At 46.7% G+C, this 20,565-nt stretch overlaps 1 protein-coding gene across 1 annotated transcript in view; it reads right to left on the bottom strand.

Annotated features, from left to right (window-relative positions):
• The window catches only part of LOC126243944 (putative inorganic phosphate cotransporter), a 178,533-nt gene extending 158,396 nt beyond the window's left edge, over nucleotides 1–20,137 (bottom strand). The window contains exon 1 of the mRNA XM_049948200.1: nucleotides 20,007–20,137. Coding sequence (XP_049804157.1) covers nucleotides 20,007–20,094 — 88 coding nt within the window. The 5' untranslated portion in view covers nucleotides 20,095–20,137. The remainder of the gene's footprint in view (nucleotides 1–20,006) is intronic.
• Nucleotides 20,138–20,565: the final 428 nt, after the last annotated feature.

The following is a 20,565-nucleotide window of genomic DNA, read 5'->3' as shown; positions in this document are numbered from 1 at the left end:
AACGCCTTCCGGAAGTCAAGAAAAATAGCATCTACCTGGGAGCCTGTATCTAATATTTTCTGGGTCTCATGAACAAATAACGCGAGTTGGGTCTCACACGATCTCTGTTTCCGGAATCCATGTTGATTCCTACATAGTAGATTCTGGGTTTCCAAAAACGACATGATACTCGAGGAAAAATCATGTTCTAAAATTCTACAACAGATCGACGTCAGAGATATAGGTCTATAGTTTTGCGCATCTGCTCGACGACCCTTCTTGAAGACTGGGACAACCTGTGCTCTTTTCCAATCATTTGGAACCCTCCGTTCCTCTAGACACTTGCGGTACACGGCTGTTAGAAGGGGGGCAAGTTCTTTCGCGTACTCTGTGTAAAATCGAATTGGTATCCCGTCAGGTCCAGTGGACTTTCCTCTGTTGAGTGATTCCAGTTGCTTTTCTATTCCTTGGACACTTATTTCGATGTCAGCCATTTTTTCGTTTGTGCGAGGATTTAGAGAAGGAACTGCAGTGCGGTCTTCCTCTGTGAAACAGCTTTGGAAAAAGGTGTTTAGTATTTCAGCTTTACGCGTGTCATCCTCTGTTTCAATGCCAATATCATCCCGGAATGTCTGGATATGCTGTTTCGAGCCACTTACTGATTTAACGTAAGACCAGAACTTCCTAGGATTTTCTGTCAAGTCGGTACATAGAATTTTACTTTCGAATTCACTGAACGCTTCACGCATAGCCCTCCTTACGCTAACTTTGACTTCGTTTAGCTTCTGTTTGTCTGAGAGGTTTTGGCTGCGTTTAAACTTGTAGTGAAGCTCTCTTTGCTTTCGCAGTAGTTTCCTAACTTTGTTGTTGTACCACGGTGGGTTTTTTCCCGTCCCTCACAGTTTGACTCGGCACGTACCTGTCTAAAACGCATTTTACGATTGCCTTGAACTTTTTCCATAAACACTCAACATTGTCAGTGTCGGAACAGAAATTTTCGTTTTGATCTGTTAGGTAGTCTGAAATCTGCCTTCTATTACTCTTGCTAAACAGATAAACCTTCCTCTCTTTTTTTATATTCCTATTAACTTCCATATTCAGAGATGCTGCAACGGCCTTACGATCACTGATTCCCTGTTCTGCACATACAGAGTCGAAAAGTTCGGGTCTGTTTGTTATCAGTAGGTCCAAGATGTTATCTCCACGAGTCGGTTCTCTGTTTAATTGCTCGAGGTAATTTTCGGATAGTGCACTCAGTATAATGTCACTCGATGCTCTGTCCCTACCACCCGTCCTAAACATGTGCAGTCTATATCTGGTAAATTGAAATCTCCACCTAAGACTATAACATGCTGAGAAAATTTATGTGAAATGTATTCCAAATTTTCTCTCAGTTGTTCTGCCACTAATGCTGCTGAGTCGGGAGGTCGGTAAAAGGAGCCAATTATTAACCTAGCTCGGTTGTTGAGTGTAACCTCCACCCATAATAATTCACAGGAACTATCCACTTCTACTTCACTACAGGATAAACTACTACTAACAGCGACGAACACTCCACTACCGGTTGCATGCAATCTATCCTTTCTAAACACCATCTGTACCTTTGTAAAAATTTCGGCAGAATTTATCTCTGGTTTCAGCCAGCTTTCTGTACCTATAACGATTTCAGCTTCGGTGCTTTCTATCAGCGCTTGAAGTTCCGGTACTTTACCAACGCAGCTTCGACAGTTGACAATTACAATACCGATTTCTGCTTGGTCCTCGCATGTCCTGACTTTGCCCCGCACCCGTTGAGGCTGTTGCCCTTTCTGTACTTGCCCAAGGCCATCTAACCTAAAAAACTGCCCAGCCCACGCCACACAACCCCTGCTACCCGTGTAGCCGCTTGTTGCGTGTAGTGGACTCCTGACCTATCCAGCGGAACCCGAAACCCCACCACCCTATGGCGCAAGTCGAGGAATCTGCAGCCCACATGGTCGCAGAACCGTCTGAGCCTCTGATTCAGACCCTCCACTCGGCTCTGAACCAAAGGTCCGCAGTCAGTCCTGTCGACGATGCTGCAGATGGTGAGCTCTGCTTTCATCCCGCTAGCGAGACTGGCAGTCTTCACCAAATCAGATAGCCGCCGGAAGCCAGAGAGGATTTCCTCCGATCCATAGCGACACGCATCATTGGTGCCGACATGAGCGACCACCTGCAGATGGGTGCACCCTGTACCCTTCATGGCATCCGGAAGGACCCTTTCCACATCTGGAATTACTCCCCCCGGTATGCACACGGAGTGCACATTGGTTTTCTTCCCCTCTCTTGCTGCCATTTCCCTAAGGGGCCCCATTACACGCCTGACGTTGGAGCTCCCAACTACCAGTAAGCCCACCCTCTGCGACCGCCCGGATCTTGCAGACTGAGGGGCAACCTCTGGAACAGGACAAGCAGCCATGTCAGGCCGAAGATCAGTATCAGCCTGAAACCGGTTCGTCAGACAAACTGGAGAGGCCTTCCGTTCCGCCCTCTGGAATGTCTTTCGCCCCCTGCCACACCCTGAGACGACCTCCCACTCTACCACAGGTGAGGGATCAGCCTCAATGTGGGCAGTATCCCGGGCAACCACAGTCGTAGTCCGATCGGGGGATGCGTGGGACGAGCTGGCCGTCCCCGACAAACCCCCATCCGGACCCCCACAGTGATGCCCATTGGCAACAGCCTCAAGCTGTGTGACCGAAGCCAACACTGCCTGAAGCTGGGAGCGAAGGGATGCCAACTCAGCCTGCATCCGAGCACAGCAGTTGCAGTCCCTATCCATGCTAAAAACTGTTGTGCAAAGAACGTCTGAACTAATCTACAGAGAGCGCAAACAAATCGACAAAATTTAAACGGTTATTAAAATACAAGATTGCCTAGTAAATGCAGTAATGCTGCTACTTGCGCACTGCTGACACACTGCTCGGCGGCGGAAGGAGACTACGCGATTTTACACTATTCAGGTACTAAAACGCGATGCTACAACTCTCAAATACTATAATACGCCCGAAATTTATGAATTAAACAATGCAAGTACCAAAAACACGCAAAGAAATCAAGAATTAAACTATGTAACAAATGAGTGAGCTAGGAGTATACGACTTGCTGCTGCAGCTGCTTATCCAACGGCGGCAAGGAGCACACTGACTGTGACCGACCGACACTGGCCGTTCAAAACAAAAACAGAACACAAACGACTACGCGAATTTACACTATTCAGGTACTAAAACGCGATGCTACAACTCTCAAATACTATAATACGCCCGAAATTTATGAATTAAACAATGCAAGTACCAAAAACACGCAAAGAAATTAAGAATTAAACTATGTAACAAATGTTTTCTTAAGTGCGATAAGGGGGTCACATCCATACTACGATGAACCCCTCAAAAACCTAACTCTACCTACTCTGTATTTCACTGTTGGCACTGCGAATGGAGGCACATAACGTTCTCCAAGCGTTTGTCAAAAACTAAACCTTCCATCAGGATGCCACAGGGTACAGCGTGATTCATCACTCCAAATCACTTCTTTGCAGTCATCTACTATTCTGTGACGTCGCTCTTTACGCCTCGAGTGTGGCTTAGGATTGTTTTTAACTCCCTACCAACAGCCATTCTACTAACTGGACTGCTGATAGCACTTTAGAACACACTAATAATTCCTTCGGGTAATTTTATGCGATTTTTGACGACCACCCTCCACAGTCTCTGTTGATCCATTGTGGACTTGGGACGGTGTTTGGTCAGATATTTAACAACTAAATTCGCCAAACAGTCCTGCAGTTGAGATGTTACGTTATTTAATTTTCGCCACCGGTTTCGGCAATCCATTATGTCATCTTCAGGCCCCATATGAACCTCTCAAAAATAATCGATACTGGCATACTGGGACCATATGTTTCTGGATGTCGTGAATTCGGAGCTCAACTGCTTCCTTCGAAGACCTGACTGCCGAGTTGCAGTCAGGTCTTCGAAGGAAACGCTTGAGCTACGACTCCATGACATCAAAATGGTTCAAATGGCTCTGAGCACTATGGGACTCAACTGCTGTGGTCATTAGTCCCCTAGAACTTAGAACTACTTAAACCTAACTAACCTAAGGACATCACACACATCCATGCCTGAGGCAGGATTCGAACCTGCGACCGTAGCGGTCGCACGGTTCCGGACTGCGCGCCTAGAACCACGAGACCACCGCGGCCGGCCTCCATGACATCCAGAAGTATATGGTCGCAGTATCGATTATTTTTTAGAAGTGCAAAATGGTTCAAATGGCTCTGAGCACTATCGGACTTAACATCTGAGGTCATCAGTCCCCTATAACTTAGAACAGCTTAAACCTAACTAACCTAAGGACATCACACACATCCATGCCCAAGGCAGGATTCAAACCTGCGACGGTAGCGGTCGCGCGGCTCGAGACTGTAGCGCCTAGAGCCGCTCGGCCACCCCGGCCAGCCTGAGAAGTGCATATGAAGTGCGGAAACTGGCAGCAAAAATGAAATAAAATAGCGTCTCAATTGCAGGGCTGTTTGTCGAATTTCACTATTACATGTCCGACGATCCCTGTCTGTCAGTACATGTGGTGTTTTCCTTGTGTTGGTTTAACTGTGGATGTTTCTTCGTGTTCCCAGTTTAAAATCAATCACTAACAATCGACTTGGGCAGCTTTATATGGGTTGACATGTCCCTAATGTATTAGTTTCTCATGTGGCATCTAATTACTAGTCCACAGAGCTCTCCTGACATACCCATTCTGCTTTCACTGCTTCTGTATTGACAACACAATACTCTGTTGACAACGTAATGTCCCCTGCCTGCTTTTATACTGGCAGGTCTGCATGTCGTGACTTTTTGTGGTCAATGCCGCATTACGTAGGGAGTGTGTGACGTTTTCTTTAGAGAGAAACCAATACTGTTAGATTCTGAAGCATGTTCTTTCCCATGCAGACAACGCTGTATGAGCACACGAATATGTTCATGTTCTCTCATATGTAACAAGTAAAACCATTAGACCGTCTCGGATGCCACAGGCCAAGCAATGCATCGCCGGTATAATAACGGTGATCAGTGATTATGCGGCGACCGGAACACGAACCTAAAGCCGTATCTGTTTGAAAAAACATCCTATCTTGTTCGAGGGAGCTCTGGAAATGTAGGAGTACTGTGGGTACTAGAGTCCTCATGGAGAAGGGAGAGGAGGGGCCCCACTTGAGCCCTCACGTGATGTGTAATGCAGACTCCGTAATCATTTCGGAAATGGTATGTATTTATACAGGGTGAACATTAATAAAACCGACCAACTATAGGGACGGATTCCTGACGGCAAATGGAGGAAAAAAGGCCCTTTGAACATGTGTCTGTAAATGGACAGTGTGCGTACAACGACAAGTCGTCCCTGAAAACAGTACAGAGCTGCATCGCATCCACATCACAAAATATGCCCAAAGTGGTCTCCATGGGATTGCAGATGATAGGGATAGTAGCGTCTGTCATGCAGAATACACATAAACGTGCTTTGGCATGCATCATGTTGGCGGGCCACTTGCCTGGAGCTTTTGGACTAGGGTTCCTTCCAAAATTCTGTGGAACCCGGTCCTCCAGATCTGGTGTACGCACAGTCCGCCGCCTCTCTGATCGTTAGTCTGTCTGAAAGGACCCACGATCACACAAACGCCAAAAAAGGGTTTGAAATGTTGTATGATGTGGTAGGTGTCTGTGTGTGAGGGGACTTGTTTTGGAATAGCTGTGCTGCCTCTCGACCGTTTCCATTTTCTCGGCCGTACACAAACCTCGGATTCTTCCCGACATGAGTACCTGATGACACTGCTGCTTACAGTACGCTACGTCGATCACACAGGCTGCAACACACAAGGAACACACAGCGTCATCTACCGTGGCAACAACGCAACACGGACACATGTTCGTAGAACCATTTTTCCTCCATTTCCAGACAGAAAACCGTCCCTGCAGTTTGTGGGTTTTATTAATGTTCACCCTGTATAATTGACTGTCTTTGATTAAGTTAAAATGGATGTCTCTCATGCCACTTGAGAACATACACTACTATTTGTAAGTTTGCATTATTCGATGCTCCAACGGGTGAATGGATATGTGGAACCAAGCGGAGAACATTTTGCACATTTGCTATCACCATCTGACTTGAAAACTTTGAAAAAATTTCTTTGAAAATATTTTTGGAGAACGTATTTATTTGGTCACTTTTGTCTTGTTTTGCTGTAAGCGACACGCCCCGAAATTCTGTAAAAGTATTTCTGATGTATCCTGTAAATGGCATCAAAGATCAAATAAATTGCTCCTTTAAAACAGACTGAGTGAATGAAACATTACCATGTGAAACAATGTAAAATCGATTGTAGCTGTAACATATGAAGTGGTAACTTAAAAATAACTCCTTCTATGTAGTTCAGAAACTGCAAGAAGGTTCCACACGATACATGTATAAAATATGAAGATATGCAGATGGAAGGGCGTGACAGAATTAATTCTTGTGAATAAAACTTGGCAATAAATTCAATTGGGAGTAGCATTCAACAGAATTGCTTAAACATATGAATAAAATGTTGCATGCAATGAAATGTTGTCAAGCGTAGGTGACATGTTGTTGTTGTTGTGGTCTTCAGTCCTGAGACTGGTCTGAAGCAGCTCTCCATGTTACCCTATCCTGTGCAAGCTTCTTCATCTCCCAGTACTTACTGCAACCTACATCCTTCTGAATCTGTTTACTGTATTCATCTCCTGGTCTCCCTCTACGATTTTTACCCTCCACGCTGCCCTCCAATGCTAAATTTGTGATCACTTGATGGCTCAAAACATGTCATACTAACCGGTCCCTTCTTTTTGTCAAGTTGTGCCACAAACTCCTCTTCTCCCCAATTCTATTCAGTACTTCATCATTAGTTATGTGATCTACCCATCTAATCTTCAGCATTCTTCTGTAGCACCACATTTTGAAAGCTTCTATTCTCTTCTTGTCTAAACTATTTATCGTCCATGTTTCACTTCCATACATGGCTACACTCCATACAAATACTTTCAGAAACGACTTCCAAACACTTAAATCTATACTCGATGTTAACAAATTTCTCTTCTTCAGAAACGCTTTCCTTGCCATTGCCAGTCTACATTTTATATCTTCTCTACTTCGACAATCATCAGTTATTTTGCTCCACAAATAGCAAAACTCATTTACTACTTTAAGCGTCTCATTTCCTAATCTAATACCCTCAGCATCACCCGACTTAATTCGACTACATTCCATTATTCTTGTTTTGCTTTTGTTGATGCTCATCTTATACCCTCCTATCAAGACACTGTCCATTCCGTTCAACTGCTGTTCCAAGTCCTTTGCTGTCTCTGATAGAATTACAATGTCATCGGCGAACCTCAAAGTTTTTATTTCTTCTCCATGGATTTTAATACCTAGGTGACATAAAAATAGAAAATATCGTACACTTACTGTCAGACCATAATATCATACAGTATCATGTTTTGTGGTAACTCATATAGTCAAGCTGAAGTTTCCCAGGTCCAAAAGCGTCTACTACGAATTGTTTAATGCTATGAATTGCAAGAACACTTTGCAAAAGTAGGTATAATAATTATAGCAATTATTCTCTTCAATGAAATGTGTCACAAGCAAAGTATTGCCTTTCAGACCAACAGCTCAGTTCACGTATTCCACTCCAGCAAAAACTTTCATCACTCTGATCCAGAAAGATATCCATTACTCAGGATCAACATTTTCAGTAGCCTGCCAGCAACCATAAAAACCGTAGCTACTACAACTATGTTAATATTATGCAAACCACTGTGAGGTGCGTGGCGGAGGTTCTTCCCATTTCACGAGTTGCTAGGTCCTTCTTTTGTTCCACTCACGTATGGAACGCGGTAAGAACGATTGCTAAAAAGCCTCTGTGCGTGCTGATACGAGGTGCGGCTAGAAAAATACCGGACTGATGCTGGAAAAAACATTTATTTACAATTATTTACAATTTCATGTTATCTCCTTCAATGTACTCTCCTCCTCGGTCTCTACACCGCTCCATACGAATTTTCCACTGTTCATAGCAATGCTGCAGATCATTTTCGGTAAGTCTATACATTCCTTCCGTCGCTTTTTCTTTTACTGCTTCAACAGTCTCAAATCTAGTTCCTTTCAAAGCTGACTTGACTTTAGGGAAAAGAAAAAAGTCACAGGGGGCCAAATCAGGTGAGTAGGGTGGATGATCTAAGATGGGAATGTTGTGTTTTGCCAAAAACGTCTTCACTGACAACGCACTGTGAGCTGGGGCATTGTCTTGGTGAAGGATCCATGACTTTTTTCTCCACAAATCGTTCCGTTTTCTCCGTACTCGCTCACGTAGGGTAGCCAGGACGCTAATGTAGTAATGCTGATTCACTGTTCGTCCCTCTGGTACCCAATCAATGTGCACAATCCCTTTGATGTCAAAAAAAAAAAAAAAAAAACAATCATCATTGCCTTGAATTTCGATTTTGACATTCGTGCTTTTTTTTGTCGTGGAGAACCAGGAGTTTTCCAATGCATCGATTGGCGTTTAGTTTCGGGATCGTAAGTAAAAAACCACGATTCATCGCAAGTAATAACATTTTGTAAGAAGGTGGGATCACTTTCAATGTTTTCCAGGATGTCAGAACAAATCATTTTTCGGCGTTCCTTCTGTTCGATTGTGAGACACTTTGGAACCATTTTTGAACACACTTTGTTCATGTTGAAACTTTCATGAAGAATCTGCCTAACACTTTCCTTGTCAACTCCTGTTAACTCAGACACTGCTCTGATTGTTAAACGGCGATCTTGTCGAACAAGTTTACCGATTTTTTCAATGTTTGCATCAGTTTTTGCTGACAATGGTCTGCCAGTGCGAGTGTCATCACTGGTGTCTTCGCGGCCATCTTTAAATCGTTTAAACCACTCAAACACTTGTTTTCGCGATAAACAATCATCGCCGTACACTTGTTGTAACATTACAAACGTTTCACTTGCAGATTTTCCTAGTTTGAAACAAAATTTGATGTTAACACGCTGTTCTTTCTGTACACTCAACATTTTCCGACGCACAGACAAAACGTCAACTACTTAAAACAGACGCCACGGGCAGACTGAGTGCAGGAGGCAGATGAAACTCGAGCAGTAGGCGGAGCGAGAGTCACGTGACAGGCCACGCGACTTTCAGCCTTATTGCATTCGTTTTATTGTTTCACCAGTACTAGTCCGGTTTTTTTCTAGCCACACCTCGTATTACTCTAATCGCGATCTGTACGGGTGCGATGTGTAGAGGGTTATAGCATACATTGAGGTGAAAAAGGAGAAGGAATACCTCCTTTTGTCCGGCGTAGTACAGCAGCTCGACATTGCATTGGCTCAATAAGTCGTTGGAAGTTACCTGCAGAAATACTGAGCCACGCTGCCTCTATAGTCACCAATAATTGCGGAAGGGTTGCCGGTGCAGGATTTTGTGTACCAACTGACCTCTCGATTATGTCCCATAAATGTTCGATGGGATTCATGTCGGACGATGTGGGTGGCCAAATGATTGACTCGAATTATCCAGTCGCGAACAGCTGTGTCCCGGTGACATGGCGCCTTATCATCCATAAAAATTCCAACGTTGTTTGGGAACATGAAGTCCATGAATGGCTGCAAATGGTCTCCAAGTAGCTGAACGTTAACATTTCCAGTCAATGATCGGTTCCTTGTAAAAACAGCCCACATCATTACGGAGCCACCACCAGCTTGCACAGTGCATTGTTCACAACTTGGGTCCATGGCTTCGTGGGTTCTGTGCCACACTCGAACACTGCCATCAACTCTTACCAGCTGAAATCGGGACTCATCTAACGAGGCCACAGTTTTCCAGTCGTCTAGGATCCAACTGGTATGGTCACGAGTCCAGGAGAGGTGCTGCAGGCGATGTCGTGCTGTCAGCAAAGGCACTCGCATAGGCCGTCTGGTGTCATAGCTTATTGACGTCAGATTTCGACGCACTGACCTTCAGATACGTTCTTCGTTCGTCCCACTTTGATAACTGCTGCTATTTCACTCGCTATTGCTTTCTGTTAGCACTGATAATTCTATGCAAACGCCACTGCTCTAGGTCGTTAAGTGAAAGACATCGGCCACTGCATTGTCCGTGGTGAGAGGTAATGCACTGTGCCGAGAATACCAATGGCATTCTCGGCACAGTCTTAACACTGTGATCTCGGAATATGGAATTCATTAACGATTTCCGAAATGGAATATCCCATGCGTCCAGCTCCAACTACCACTCCGCGTTCGTATCTTTCCGTCGTGCGGCCATAATCACGTTGGAAGTTTACTAGAATCATCAGACTACAAATAACATCACCGCTTCGCTCTGATTGGCGAGCATACTGAGCCCGACCTGTGGCAGTGTAAGCACTGTCATGTTGTTCTTTCGTCGTTTGGCAATCTTGAGTTGAATGGCCCATCGTGGTGGGAGATCGGCCTGCGTTGGAGGTGGTGGCGAGGGCGGGCCTCATGGCGTTACGGACTGAATACTCGCCCAACGGTTGTGGTCAACGTTTAATCGGTCGGTGGTGGTGCTAGTGACCCAAACTGCTGACGAGCCGGTTACGGGAGTAGCCCACCCTTTCGTAAAAAGCATTTGCAATATAACAGAACCGTCCTGCAGCAACGAGAGGCCCGTGACCTCGTGGAGCTGATGTGTTCCAGGCACCGAAACTGTCACATCCAAGCTGGTGGAGGCGATCCATGTTGACGTTCATACTCCGTCTGAAAACGCCATGTCTCGGGCTTAGTGAGCCAACTCCACGCATGTCGCTTGCAGTGCATCAGCAATGTACAGAGACTACAAGGGGTTGAGTACCGACCACTGTAGCACCCCTGTACGTATTGGCATCACAGTGGATGTTGCTTGTTCAGCCCGTACATGCAACGTCCTGCCAGAAAGGTAGGACCGGGGAGGATTTTGTGTGACGTCAGAACCCGTGCACAAAGAGCTTGTACACGGGGCCGCCATATCACACGAAGTCAAAGGCCCCAGACATGTCCAGGAGCGCTGCCCCAACGTACTGCTGCGTTTCCAGCACCCTCGTGGCAGGTTTAGTCAGGCGTAGCAGTTGGTGAGAGGTGGCGTGGCCACTTCTGAAGCCAAACTGTTCATCAGTCAGGAGGCGTTCCTTGTTGGCATGCATATGTAGCACCACAGTTATAGCCTGTCAAAAATCGTTGAGAGGGACAGGAGGAGACTGATGGCTCAGTAGTTCAATGCCAGCTGTGGGTCCTTGTTTGCTTTTGGAATGGCGACCATGTCTGCATGTTCCATGCTCCCAAACTAAGATTAAAGATGTTGGCCAGATGCTGATGGATTCCTGGCGACAGATTCTTATTGAGAATGTTAATGATCCCATCACTGCCCCTGCCCCGTCTGGTGTCGGGGGATAGAAGCTGCACAGCAACTTCCTCATCAGAGATTGGGGGAGGGGGGGGGGAGGAGCTGATATCGTCTTCGGGGTGTGCCGCCAGGAAGGGTGGCAGCCTTTCATTGGCAAGCTAGATGTGATCGTTATCTACAACATCGGCTAATGGGGTGAAATTGGCCTCGAAAGCTTCAGCCAGTACACTAGCCTTCGCGTCTGAGTCACAAGGGACTACCTGGCCGTCCTCCAGTGGTGGGTTGGGTTGGGTTGTTTGGGGGAAGAGACCAAACTTCGAGGTCATCGGTCTCATCGGATTAGGGAAGGACGGGGAAGGAAGCCAGCTGTGCCTTTCAAAGGAACCACCTGGCCTTTGCCTGGAGCGATTTAGAGAAATCACGGAAAACCTAAATCAGGATGGCCGGACGCGGGATTGAACCGTCGTCCTCCCGAATGCGAGTCCAGTGCGCTAACCACTGCGCCACCTCGCTCGGTGCAGTGGCGGGACGCGCTGACGACCCTCTAGGTGCTGCCGTCCACAGAAGCGAGAGTGGGGCCGACGTTCGCCCAGCCCCTGCTGTGGTGCTCCTCGACAGCGGCCTTGATCTCCCTACGCATCTTGTTGCGATGGTTATTGGTGGCCGGCTGGCGAGTGAGTTTGCCACTCACTGAACAGCCGGTTTTTCTCTCGTATTTCTGCCAGGACAGGAGGTAGAGGCGGCACGGCGGTCCCGTGGCCGTTGCGGCCGACCTGGTATGGTAGCAGACGCTGCCCGAAGTAGGCCCGCGATTAGGGAGGCGAGAGCCACGGCAGCTCCCACCGTGTTCGGGGCCGGTGCATCGGTGACCAGGCCGAGGAATTCCGCCCTATAGCGTTCGCCGTCCAGCTGGTGGTAGGATGGGCGCCCAGGAGACATCGCCGCGCCGACTACTCCCACATCAAAGATCACCGGGAGGTGGTCGGAGGAGAAGGCAGTCACAGGCGGATGTGTGCTGCCCGATGCTCTTGAGAATGACGAATTGAGCACTTCCGCCTCACCCATGGCGGGAGTTTGTCGGGTCGGAAGGCCCCAAAATGATGGCGCCGTGCCTCTGCACCGCGCGGAGTGGGCGACGCCCGATGGTGTTGGTGAGGTGAGAATTCGACTGCGTGCTCTTTGCATTGGAGTCGCCCGCAATGAAAAGCCTTCCCCTTCGCCCATACCCAGCAGTGTGTCGATGCCAGCCTCTGGGCGGCCGGTAAGCCGCAACGAAGGTGATCTTACCAACCGGCGTGGTGACGACCACACCTGAAAGGCAGCTCCTCCAATGCACTGCCCCTTTACTACCGCCATCTGTATATGCACATATCACTATCCCATGACTTTTGTCACCTCAGTCTATTCCTAGATTCACCGCTTGCACTTTGTTCTTAAAACTTACTACACTCCGTTGTGATTTACGTTTTAGCGAGTCAAGTAGTGGGGCCAGTGGTCATCCAGTCGTCTTTGTTTCTCGAGTGCCACATGTTCGCTGTGTTGCCTGTTTTGTAGGTGCGGGCATCGCCTTGTTAAGTGTGGCTGGCTGCATGCCGGCGACGCTACCTCCCGCCACTGAAGTCTGTCTGTCACAAAATAATTTTAATCAGAGTACTAGTATTCATATCAGCGCACACTCCGCTGCAGAGTGAAAATCTCATTCTGGAAACATCCCCCAGGCTGTGGCTAAGCCATGTCTCCGCAGTATCCTTTCTTTCAGGAGTGCTAGTTCTGCAAGGTTCGCAGGAGAGCTTCTGTAAAGTTTGGAAGGTAGGAGACGAGGTACTGGCAGAAGTAAAGCTGTGAGGACCGGGCGTGAGTCGTGCTTCGGTAGCTCAGATGGTAGAGCACTTGCCCGCGAAAGGCAAAGGTCCCGAGTTCGAGTCTCGGTCGGGCACACAGTTTTAATCTGCCAGGAAGTTTCATATCAGCGCACACTCCGCTGCAGAGTGAAAATCTCATTCTAGAGTACTAGTATGCTTTTACGCGATAGTTTGCGTCTGTCTTCAGGATATTTCCAGTTCAATTTTTTGAGGCTGTCCATTGGCCAAACAAACATGTGACCATTCTCTGCATACGTTCTATACCCCATATTTGGCACGGATCCCACAAACGTGAGCAATGGCCGGCCGCTGTGGCCGTGCGGTTCTAGGCGCTTCAGTCTGGATCCGCGTGACCGCTACGCTCGCAGGTTCGAATCCTGCCTCGGGCATGGATGTGTGTGATGTCCTTAGGTTAGTTAGGTTTAAGTAGTTCTAAGTTCTATGGGACTGATGACCTCAGAAGTTAAGTCCCATAGTGCTCAGAGCCATTTGAACCATTGAAACATGAGCAATATTCCAGGATGAGCATTTTGTAAGCAGTCTCATTTGTAGATTGACTGCACTTCCGTAGTAAGTCTGCCATCTGTTTTACCGATGACTGAGCCTATGTGATCGTCCCATTTCAAATCCCTTCAATTTGCATAGTTTGCCCGGTTTCATCTGTGACTCACTGATATTGTGGTTATAGGACACTAAAATTTTTAGTTTTTTGAACTCCAAAATTTTACATTTCTGAACACTTAAAGCAAGTTGTCCATCTTTGCACCACTTTGAAATCTTATCAGAATCTGATTGAACAATTGTGCACCTTTCTTTCACACAGTACCTCATTATAAATAACCGCATCATCTTACTCTCCATCCTAGGATCGTGACGAACTTCGCTTGATGCGCCACAAGATCTAATGTTCAATAATAACTGTACTTATGGTGGTGAGTCAAATGCTTTTCGGAAGTCAAGAAATACTGCAACTTCCTGGCTGCCTTGATCCATCACTTTCAGGATGTCACGTGAGAAAAGGGAGAGTTGGATTTAACATGATGAATATTCTGGAAATCCTTGTTCGTTGGCATGGAGAAAGTCAATCTATTCGAAATATCTCGGTACATTTGAGCTCAGAATATCTTCTAGGATTCTACAACATATAAATAGAGTACAGCTGAAGAACACCTTAAAAGATTTATTGGTGGCCAACTCCTACTCCGTTGATGAATTTATTAACAGAACAAGTTGATATATTTATAATTAACTGTATTTCATAACATAAATGCTACATAGTATTATACCTGAATTCGATACAATTTTAGCGCAATAATGCGATCTCTGTAGGTAAGCCTTGTATTTCTTTTATAATGCTTCGCTACAATAACTTTGGAACTAGCTTGTACACTTCACTACCTGTACAACTGTACCTTTAAATGTTTATGGTATGTTTTCAATTGGAAATTAAACCAAAAAGACGTATAAAATTTGACTTTTCGGTATGCTTCAGGACCATCTTTAAAGTAATATACACTCCTGGAAATGGAAAAAAGAACACATTGACACCGGTGTGTCAGACCCACCATACTTGCTCCGGACACTGCGAGAGGGCTGTACAAGCAATGATCACACGCACGGCACAGCGGACACACCAGAAACCGCGGTGTTGGCCGTCGAATGGCGCTAGCTGCGCAGCATTTGTGCACCGCCGCCGTCAGTGTCAGCCAGTTTGCCGTGGCATACGGAGCTCCATCGCAGTCTTTAACACTGGTAGCATGCCGCGACAGCGTGGACGTGAACCATATGTGCAGTTGACGGACTTTGAGCGAGGGCGTATAGTGGGCATGCGGGAGGCCGGGTGGACGTACCGCCGAATTGCTCAACACGTGGGGCGTGAGGTCTCCACAGTACATCGATGTTGTCGCCAGTGGTCGGCGGAAGGTGCACGTGCCCGTCGACCTGGGACCGGACCGCAGCGACGCACGGATGCACGCCAAGACCGTAGGATCCTACGCAGTGCCGTAGGGGACCGCACCGCCACTTCCCAGCAAATTAGGGACACTGTTGCTCCTGGGGTATCGGCGAGGACCATTCGCAACCGTCTCCATGAAGCTGGGCTACGGTCCCGCACACCGTTAGGCCGTCTTCCGCTCACGCCCCAACATCGTGCAGCCCGCCTCCAGTGGTGTCGCGACAGGCGTGAATGGAGGGACGAATGGAGACGTGTCGTCTTCAGCGATGAGAGTCGCTTCTGCCTTGGTGCCAGTGATGGTCGTATGCGTGTTTGGCGCCGTGCTGGTGAGCGCCACAATCAGGACTGCATACGACCGAGGCACACAGGGCCAACACCCGGCATCATGGTGTGGGGAGCGATCTCCTACACTGGCCGTACACCACTGGTGATCGTCGAGGGGACACTGAATAGTGCACGGTACATCCAAACCGTCATCGAACCCATCGTTCTACCATTCCTAGACCGGCAAGGGAACTTGCTGTTCCAACAGGACAATGCACGTCCGCATGTATCCCGTGCCACCCAACGTGCTCTAGAAGGTGTAAGTCAACTACCCTGGCCAGCAAGATCTCCGGATCTGTCCCCCATTGAGCATGTTTGGGACTGGATGAAGCGTCGTCTCACGCGGTCTGCACGTCCAGCACGAACGCTGGTCCAACTGAGGCGCCAGGTGGAAATGGCATGGCAAGCCGTTCCACAGGACTACATCCAGCATCTCTACGATCGTCTCCATGGGAGAATAGCAGCCTGCATTGCTGCGAAAGGTGGATATACACTGTACTAGTGCCGACATTGTGCATGCTCTGTTGCCTGTGTCTATGTGCCTGTGGTTCTGTCAGTGTGATCATGTGATGTATCTGACCCCAGGAATGTGTCAGTAAAGTTTCCCCTTCCTGGGACAATGAATTCACGGTGTTCTTATTTCAATTTCCAGGAGTATATATATATATATATATATATATATATATATATATATATATATATATATATATATATATATATATATATATAAGTCAGACAAATTACACATCCTCAAGGATCTGGTCACTGTGGGTCTATAAAACGAACATGTATCTAATCTAAAATTTTACTTTGTATGAAGCATATTCTCTCTTTTCGCATTAGTTTTTTCTACCCATGTCTTAATTTTCTGATTTGGAGCTTTCTAGGCCATAAATAATTTAATTAATGATTTCTGTACTTCATTGAAGAAGGAATAAAAGTGACTACACTTCTAGTTTTTACCCTTTCCATCTCGCCGAGCTGCCTACACGTATTACGTTTACGTAAGGGCTCTCAAACCGTTTCTGTAAAGTGATATACTAATACCGCTTCTGTAATGCAAATTCTCCAATACCGATTCTGGTAACTGTCGTATTAGGGCTCCCACAGTCGATTTCGGCTCAATATATACATTCTGCCGCATATGCTTTTTAAACTGTTGCTAACATGGGCCATTTGTCGTGCATAAGAAAAAAAGAAATATTCAACTGATTTACTCATGTCCGCTATTTAATTGACAGGTAGAATGTTTTTCTCTAATCAATAGCAAGAGATACAGAGTGATAATTACTGAGCAGTATGAAAAAAAAGAACATAAATTAGTTACAAACTACGGCGTGCACACACAGTATTCAACATATAAACATCACTACAGATATTCGGATTTCGGTTATGGCAGGTTCGATATGCCTTCCATCACAGGCGATGATGTGGCGCAGACGAATAGCGAAATTCTGTATCGCCCACTTAACTGTCAGAACGTCGATGTTGTCGATGACCTCCTGAATGGCTGATTTCAGCTCAGCAGTGGTTTTGGGGTTATTACTGCACACCTTGTCTTTAATGTATCCCCACAGAAAGGAGTCACATTTATTCAGATCCGGAGAATATGGCGGCCAATCGAGGCCCATGCCAGTGGCCTCTGGGTACCCCAGGACCAGAATGCGGTCCCCAAAGTGCTCTTCCAAGATATCAAACACTCTCCTGCTTCGATGAAGTCGAGCTCCGTCCTGCATGAACCATTCTTGTCGAAATCATGGTCACTTTGGATAATGGGGATGACATTATCTTCCAAAACCTTCATGTACCGTTCGGTGGTCACCGAGCCATCAAGGAATATCGCACCGTTTTTTCTGTAACTGGACATTGCACACCACACAGTCATCCGTTGAGGGTGAAGAGAATTCTCGATCGCGAAATGCGCCAGTTTAGCTTATTGATGAACCCATCCAAATGAAAGGGCTTTCGCTACGGTCACAAGTTCGAATCCTGCCTCGGGCATGGATGTGTTTGATGTCCTTAGGTTAGTTAGGTTTAAGTAGTTCTAAGTCCTAGGGGACTGATGACCTCAGAAGTTAAGTGCCATAGTGCTCAGAGCCATTTGAACCATTTTTTTGAAAGGTTCAAATGGTTCAAATGGCTCTGAGCACTATGGGACTCAACTGCTGAGGTCATTAGTCCCCTAGAACTTAGAACTAGTTAAACCTAACTAACCTAAGGACATCACAAACATCCATGCCCGAGGCAGGATTCGAACCTGCGACCGTAGCGGTCTTGCGGTTCCAGACTGCAGCGCCTTTAACCGCACGGCTTTTTGAAAGGGCTTCGTCGCGCAAGCGCATACTAATTCCCATCACACTCCGCGGCCAACCGTGAATTTTGAACGTCCTAGAGCAAACCGTTCAAAAGTTATGAAGATTTTATTTCATATAGTTCTATAATTGTCATACTGTAAAAGAATGCAGATTATTACCTGAATTTGCAAAATCGAAGTATTTAGCAACAGTCCTATACCTTGAGTAGCAGTAGCCGGCCGGTGTGGCCGTGCGGTTCCAGGCGCTACAGTCTGGAACCGCTTAACCGCTACGGTCGCAGGTTCGAATCGTGCCTCGGGCATGGATGTGTGTGATGCCCTTAGGTTAGTTAGGTGTAAGTAGTTCTAAGTTCTAGGGGACTGATGACCAAGGATGTTAAGTCCCATAGTGCTCAGAGCCATTTGAACCATTTTTTTTATTTATTTATTTATTTATTTTTTTTTTTTTTAGTAGCAGTATAATTTGTAAACGGCTGTTCTCGGTTTTAGTGACAAAAGCTCAAATACAGGGTTAAGAATATGTCATCTCTCATTGGGAGGATTCCTAGCCATTCCAAGTCTCCACACGCTCGAATGCAGGAATGTTCGACCAGATATCGCTTCGCGCCTTTTTTTCACAGCGCGCATGGTGTAGAGTGGTGTTATTGAATAGTTTCGCACGCATTTATTAGAGTGGATAAGATTTTCAAACACTGTTTTTTATCAGTCTTCCCCTCCCCATCTTTAAGATATTACTGACGTCCATTAGGAAATTCTACTTTCTCTTTGTTACAAGTATTACGGAGATGTTGATAACCTTTGTAAACCGTGATGATGATTTAAGCACAGAGGATTTAGAAACAAAGTCTTGTAAAAAATTCCGTGTTTCTGTGTTTCCGTAAGCCTTTTGACACCGTTCCTCACAAGCGACTTCTAATCAAGCTGCGGGCCTATGGGGTATCGTCTCAGTTGTGCGACTGGATTCGTGATTTCCTGTCAGGAAGGTCGCAGTCGTAGTAATAGACGGCAAATCATCGAGTAAAACTGAAATGATATCAGGTGTTCCCCAGGGAAGCGTCCTGGGACCTCTGCTGTTCCTGATCTATATAAATGACCTGGGTGACAATCTGAGCAGTTCTCTTAGGTTGTTCGCAGATGATGCTGTAATTTACCGTCTAGTAAGGTCATCCGAAGACCAGTATCAGTTGCAAAGCGATTCAGAAAAGATTGCTGCATGGTGTGGCAGGTGGCAGTTGACGCTAAATAACGAAAAGTGTGAGGTGATCCACATGAGTTCCAAAAGAAATCCGTTGGAATTCGATTACTCGATAAATAGTACAATTCTCAAGGCTGTCAATTCAACTAAGTACCTGGGTGTTAAAATTACGAACAACTTCAGTTGGAAGGACCACATAGATAATATTGTGGGAAAGGCGAGCCGAAGGTTGCGTTTCATTGGCAGGACACTTAGAAGATGCAACAAGTCCACTAAAGAGACAGCTTACACTACACTCATTCGTCCTCTGTTGGAATATTGCTGCGCGGTGTGGAATCCTTACCAGGTGGGATTGACGGAGGACATCGAAAGGGTGCAAAAAAGGGCAGCTCGTTTTGTATTATCACGTAATAGGGGAGAGAGAGTGGCAGATATGATACGCGAGTTGGGATGGAAGTCATTAAAGCAAAGACGATTTTCGTCGCGGCGAGATCTATTTACGAAATTTCAGTCATCAACTTTCTCTTCCAAATGCGAAAATATTTTGTTGAGCCCAACCTACATAGGTAGGAATGATCATCAAAATAAAATAAGAGAAATCAGAGCTCGAACAGAAAGGTTTAGGTGTTCGTTTTTCCCGCGCGCTGTTCGGGAGTGGAATGGTAGAGAGATAGTATGATTGTGGTTCGATGAACCCTCTGTCAAGCACTTAAATGTGAATTGCAGAGTAATCATGCAGATGTAGATGTAGAAAAATAGCTGATGTCCGGACAACCGATATCTGATTGCGCTTGCAAAATCAGTGCTGGGCTTAGGTGTAAACAGGACAGCGAAAATCGATTTCTGGAATCGGACTTTCGTCTTGCGCAAATTGTGTCCCGTGTAAACGCAGTGACAGCGCCACAGAGCATCGCTCGCCGCTGGCTGTAACGTACTTGACTCGACGTATTCGGCGCCGGGGTCCCTCCCATCGTCGACCTCCAGTTCCGTGGAGCTATCTGCCTCCTTCTTGTGGTCCTCCATGGAGAGCGGTCACTTCTGCACTGCTCCGTGGCCTAAAAACTACTGACTAGCAGGCTACCATCGCGTAGCAGCCGACCTCCCAAGGATACGGCGCCGCCGACGCTGCTGCCCTCTGCCGGCGGTAACGTACGAAGAACTGCGGGATGGCGCGCACGGAAATCCAGTGCACCGCTTGGCAGCTTACCCGTATTCTGTACGGCAGTGGTTCCCAACAGGTGGTGCTAATGGCTAATGGCTCTGAGCACTATGGGACTCAACTGCTGTGGTCATTAGTCCCCTAGAACTTAGAACTACTTACACCTAACTAAGGACATCACACACATCCATGCCAGAGGCAGGATTCGAACCTGCGACCGTAGCAGTCGCACGGTTCCGGACTGCGCGCCTAGAACCGCGAGACCACCGCGGCCGGCCCCAACAGGTGGTCCGCGGACCCCCAACGGTCCGCGAGCTATGCCGGAGGGGTCCGTA

This window comes from Schistocerca nitens, chromosome 1 (assembly GCF_023898315.1).
Source record: "Schistocerca nitens isolate TAMUIC-IGC-003100 chromosome 1, iqSchNite1.1, whole genome shotgun sequence".
Classification (NCBI taxonomy): Eukaryota; Metazoa; Arthropoda; class Insecta; order Orthoptera; family Acrididae; genus Schistocerca; species Schistocerca nitens.
Note: the sequence above shows the minus strand (reverse complement) of the source record. Positions and strands in the feature narration are given on the sequence as shown.